Genomic DNA, 5,471 nt, shown 5'->3' on the forward strand with positions numbered 1-5,471 from the left:
TTAACCAGAAATTTAGATTTTATGTTGTTTTGTTATGTTTTTGTTTTTTGTTTTTTTAGTTTTTGAATAACACAACTGATGTGTTGAGGCGCTCAGCAATGTGGAATTGCTTGCTGTACACACCTCTTAGTATTTTGACTGACTGAATTCTCTTCAACAACGAAAAGGGTCCAGTGGACTGGAACAGCACGTAGTCTCCATCAGTAATTTTTTTTCCCACCTGTGCATCCTCTAAAACCTACTCTCAATATTGACACACTTTACTCTTGAGATTAATCAGCATTGATTATTATTGTTGCCTTTTTCCAAGGTTCCAAAGTTCTTTGTACTGGCAAGGCAAGGAAATTTTATTTGTATAGCCCGTTTTTACAAACAGTTTGTCTCAAAGGGCTTTACATGAATGTTAACGTCACCTACTATAATGACTTTGTCTGAGTTCAATGCTAAGTTTGACAGAAAGTCAGGGAATTCTTCTATGAACTCAGAATAAGGTGCAGGAGGACGATACACCACAGCAAGTAAGAGTGCTTTCCAGTCTGGGTGAGAGAAGCTGACAGTAAGGCTTTCAAATGTATTATATGAACTATTAGGTCAAGGGTTGATAAGCAGATTTGACTGATAAATAGCAGCCGCTCCTCCTCCTCTGCCAGTGTTACGAGGCATATGACAGTTAAAGCAGATAACAGCGGCACGGCCGTTTCGTCTAATGCTGTGTTCAAGGCAGGCTTTTGAAACCGTAAGTTACAGCTTCAAGTCACAACTACGACTTGGTAGCGTTCCAGGTAACCCGTAGCTCGTGTTTTTACCGTCCTGTTGTCTGTGAAAGTTCCCTATAACGGCCACTCGTAACTTCCGACCCGTGAACTCGTACCAGATCGAACTGGTATGACTTCACAGGAAGGAAAAACACAAAGTACGAGTTTCCTTGAACGCACCATGAGTTAGCAGCCCCCGCCCTTGTCAGGCATCAATTGGTCCTCGTGCTACGTCACCACATTCACGCGCATCCCTTGGCTGCACACACAGCCCTTCATGCCGTTCTCTCCCCTCATTGGATAACACTTGTATCCCACAAGGAAAATTTTCTCCTCGGGTTACAGCAGAGCAGAGTGACGGAGAGACTCGTGTTTAGGCTGAAATACTTCATGTAAGTGATTGCTGACGGAAAATAGGACTATTTAGGACTTATATTAACAAAAACATTCCACTGATATCTGCTTTAATGTAACTAGGAGGGGTAGATTCATTTAAACTAACATATTCATCTTGCTGCAACCAGGTCTCAGTGATTGTTAAAGCAGAAGTAAGTGATATATTTGTGTTAATATAAGTCTTAAATAGTTATATCTTCCGACAGCAATCACTTACATAGAGTGTTTGGACTGAAACACGGGTCTGTCAGTCCCTCTGCTCTGCTCTGAGCCGAAGAGAAAACATTTATCGTATCCTACAGTTTTTATCCAATGAGGAGAGAGAACGGCATGCAGGGCTGTGTGTGCAGCCAAGGAACGCCGTGAATGTGGCGACGTAGGGACGAGGACTGTTATGGTGCGTTCAAGGAAACTCGTATTTTTCCGACCGTGAAGTGGTACCAGTTTGATCTGGTACGAGTTCACGGGTCAGAAGTTACGAGTGGCCGTTATAGTGACTTTCACCGGTAAAACAGGTCGGAAAAACACGAGTGGGTTGCCTGGAACGCTACAAAGTCGTAAGTTGTGACTTGAAGCTGTAATTTACTATTTCAAAAGCCTGCCTGGAACGCAGCATTAGCGAAAACGACCGGACCACTTACTTCTGCTTTCATATATGAATATGGTAACTTGTAATTAAATCATTCACTAGGAGATACTTGGATGGGAGAGAAGAATATTGAGCAAACCACATTTAATAGTTTTATTGGGTTGGCTTGCTGGGGCAGTGGTTTTGATTTTAACTAAGTTGCTTTAAATCACTCCTCAAGATTTGGGTTTAGGCTTATACAGCCATGAGGCAGACACAGTTTCTATAGGCTGGGTGGGTGGGTGACAGCACAAAGAAACCAGCAGAGGGGCGTGTTAAACTGCGGCTCTGCTTGCTCGTCTGAACTCTGGGTGCTTGTCAGGGATTAGAATGGCTAAAACCAAAAGTATTTTGAGGGAAATATGTTGGATCTTAACTGATGAGTGGTTATTCATATAAGGCTCTGTTAATCTGCAGTTTAATTTCTTACATGTTTTTTTTGCTTCTGCAGCACATAATATTGGGTGGGGTTGATGTCATGTGACCACAGAGATTCCATCTTCCCTCTGGTATAAAACATCCAACCACTGACTCCTCTTCGCTCTTAGCATCTAAGAGCAACGGCAAAAGGTAAGATTATACACTGACTTTAATCATTATTCTGTGATGAGGCAGAGATTTTATCAACAGAAAATAAAAAAGACATTAGGTAGATCAGGAATCAATATAAAAACTGAGCTAATAATCTGGGAGAAAAGAATGTGATTTTTTGGTCAATGCATAATCAAAGCAAAATACTTCTTTTCTAGACACCGTCACATCAGTTTGATCCTCACAGCTGTCTGTATCAGACATCATGGCAGCACAGTGAGTATTATCCTATTACACATGCACACTGGGGTCAAATTTGAGCATAGTATTTTGCAGAAGGACTCATGTATTGAAGGGGCCAGGAAACAACCTGCAAACCTTCCTGATTATTGGACACTTGGCTCTACCTTCTGAGCCACAGCTCCAGTGAATGAAGTAGAGAGCAAACCTATGATTATACGTACCTATATCTAGGTCCTCCTTTGTGTGGGCCAAGGGTTGAGGCAGCAAATTATTGTCCTATGCAGAAAAAAACATCAATTAATTTTAGAGTCAATTGTGTATTTAGAAAATTTTCTGTTTTTCTACAGGTTCAGAAAGATTTCAACCAAATACAAGGACATTGTGTCCAAAAGCACGCAGATCAGTTCAGGATCTCCTCGTATTTACCAACTAGCAACAAGGAAAGCAGAGATTGGAACTCTGACCAGTGTAATTGTTGGTGAAAGAAATGTTACTAAGATGAACAAAACCATCTTATTGGTGGGTGAGACAGGAACAGGGAAATCCTCTCTGATCAACACTTTGGTCAACTACGCCATGGGAGTGAAGTTTGAAGACAACATCTGGTTTGAGATTGTAGAGAGAGAGAATAGACAACAGGCAGAAAGTCAGACATCAGATGTGGTCGTGTACAAGATCTTTGACTTTAAGGAGAACGCTCTGCCCTTCTCTCTGACTATCATTGATACTCCTGGATATGGAGACACCAGAGGAACCGAGCTGGATGTCATTGTCAGTCACAGGTTATTTGATTTGTTCAGCTCAGAAGATGGAGTTCATGAAATCAGTGCAGTGGGTCTCGTGATAAAGGCGTCAGTGAATCGACTGAATGACCGACTGAAGTACATCTTTGATTCAGTGATTTCTCTGTTTGGAAAAAATGTGGAGGAAAACATCGTCGCTCTGACCACACACTCAAATGGAAGAACATCTAAAAATGTTCTTCAAGCTCTCGATGCTACAAAAATTAAATGTGCCAGAGATCAGAAGAATCAGCCTCTTCACTTCCTGTTTGACAACTGCCAGAGTGAAGACCGCACACCAGAAACAGAGGATGGCTTAAGAAATGATTGGGACTTTACAAATAAAAACATGGGTAAATTCTTAGACTTCATGGACAGATCAAGACCTCAAAAACTGATGACAACAGTTGAAGTGTTGAATTCACGCATCAGGCTTGCAGCCTGTATCCACAACCTGCAAGCAAGAATCAGGTTGATTGAATTAAAACAGACAGAGATCGAACAGACTCGAGAAGTTTTGAAGACATATGAAAAAGAGATGAAGAAGAATGACAAGTTCACTGTTGAAGTTGATGAGGTCTACAAAGGAAAAGAAAGCACTGAAGGAGGGAGAAGGTGGTTGTTCCTTTCTGAAGGAGCTGTCTGTTGTACAGTCTGTAAAGAAACTTGTCACCACCCATGCACATTGGTTTGGAAACCTAAACACTGTAAAGTCATGGAACATGGCCACTGTATTGTTTGCACCAATAGATGCCCTGTTTCAGCTCATGTGAAAGAAAACTGGAGGTATGTGAATATGACAAGGAAAGTTCAGAAGACTAAAAACCAAATGAAAGAGAAGTATGAAGAGGAGTCAGAAAGTGAGAAGAAGTTGAGTCTCCTGGAAAACCTTGAAAAAGAAATGACAAACCTGACAGCAGAGAAGACTCAATGGCTTGAAGAGGCCTACCGACATCTGATCAGATTGGATCAGATCGCCCTGCAAGTGGATTCAGTGTCCACTCATGTCCACCTGGACTTCCTGATTGATAAGATGAAGGAGAAAGGAGACACAGAAAAGGTTCGAAAACTGGAGGAGATGAAAATACGAGTGGATAAAAGAGTCCCTCCAGCACTGCAATTTGTGTACATTAAAATAATGGCAGCTGGGAAAGGACTTAGAGATGTATTTTATGTGTCAGGTCAGACAGGTGTATAGGCACCAAGATGTTTACTGTTAAGACAAATATCACAAGAGTTGATGTAATACAGTTTTACTGTATTAAGTGATTACAGATAGAAACGTAATCAGGTTAAGATTTTTTGTTTTTTTTTTGTATCATGTGAATAAGAATTTAGGCCTCATGTATCAATATGGGTTTTTTGGGCGCTGATTTCTATATACAGAATCCAAAGATTGAGATAATTGTGTTCTTTTGTCCTGACAAGGTACCACACACTCCCAAAGGTAGACGGGTCTAATCACAGACAAACATGTTCTTAAATCAGAGGCACAAATGTCAATTAATATTATGGTACTTTAAACTAATGTCTTTCTATGTTCATTTAGAAAACACAGTGATAACTTATATGCTAAGTGCTTCTCTATTTGTTTCTATGGTGATGTCAGTTTTTAGTTGTTTAATGTAAAATAATTTCCTTTATTGTACTCAAGTTATACAATATATATTTTATACAAGGATATGAACATGCAATAGAATAACAAAATGATTAAATAAACATTAGAAATAAACCAAGTAACAGTCTACATGTTGGAGTTAAATGCTACATCCAACACATTTAAGGTCTTAGAACAGCTCTTTGTTCTTGACATCAGATAAATTGGGGTTGTATTGTTTTAATTAATTAATAAAGTGCTGGAAAGGTACCATTATCTTGACCACTTTTCTTATGAATGTGGAATTTTCCAAAAATAATAAAAAGTGAAATCATACCACATGTTTTTTTTTTTTACTCTTTTCAGGACCTGTATAAAAATATTGTGTTACATCAACCATAACTATAGCCATCAATATTAATTTGTAGTTAATATTTAAGAAAACTGGCTCAATCAATCCAGAACATTTCACATTCCTATCAACAGTGGAGAATCGATGTGGCATACTTTATTTTCCACGACCATGAAAATCACAGTTA

At 39.5% G+C, this 5,471-nt stretch overlaps 1 protein-coding gene across 1 annotated transcript; it reads left to right on the forward strand.

The window, feature by feature from the left end:
• Positions 1-2,518: 2,518 nt before the first annotated feature.
• On the forward strand, positions 2,519-4,539 carry LOC146977171 (uncharacterized). Its single transcript, XM_085793150.1, has 2 exons — positions 2,519-2,586; positions 2,901-4,539. Exons 1-2 carry the CDS (start codon positions 2,576-2,578, stop codon positions 4,531-4,533), a joined length of 1,644 nt encoding a protein of 547 aa, XP_085649276.1. The 5' UTR covers positions 2,519-2,575; the 3' UTR covers positions 4,534-4,539.
• Positions 4,540-5,471: the final 932 nt, after the last annotated feature.

Source organism: Trachurus japonicus, chromosome 12 (assembly GCF_045865225.1).
Source record: "Trachurus japonicus isolate A0001 chromosome 12, Traja_1.0".
Taxonomy (NCBI): domain Eukaryota; kingdom Metazoa; phylum Chordata; class Actinopteri; order Carangiformes; family Carangidae; genus Trachurus; species Trachurus japonicus.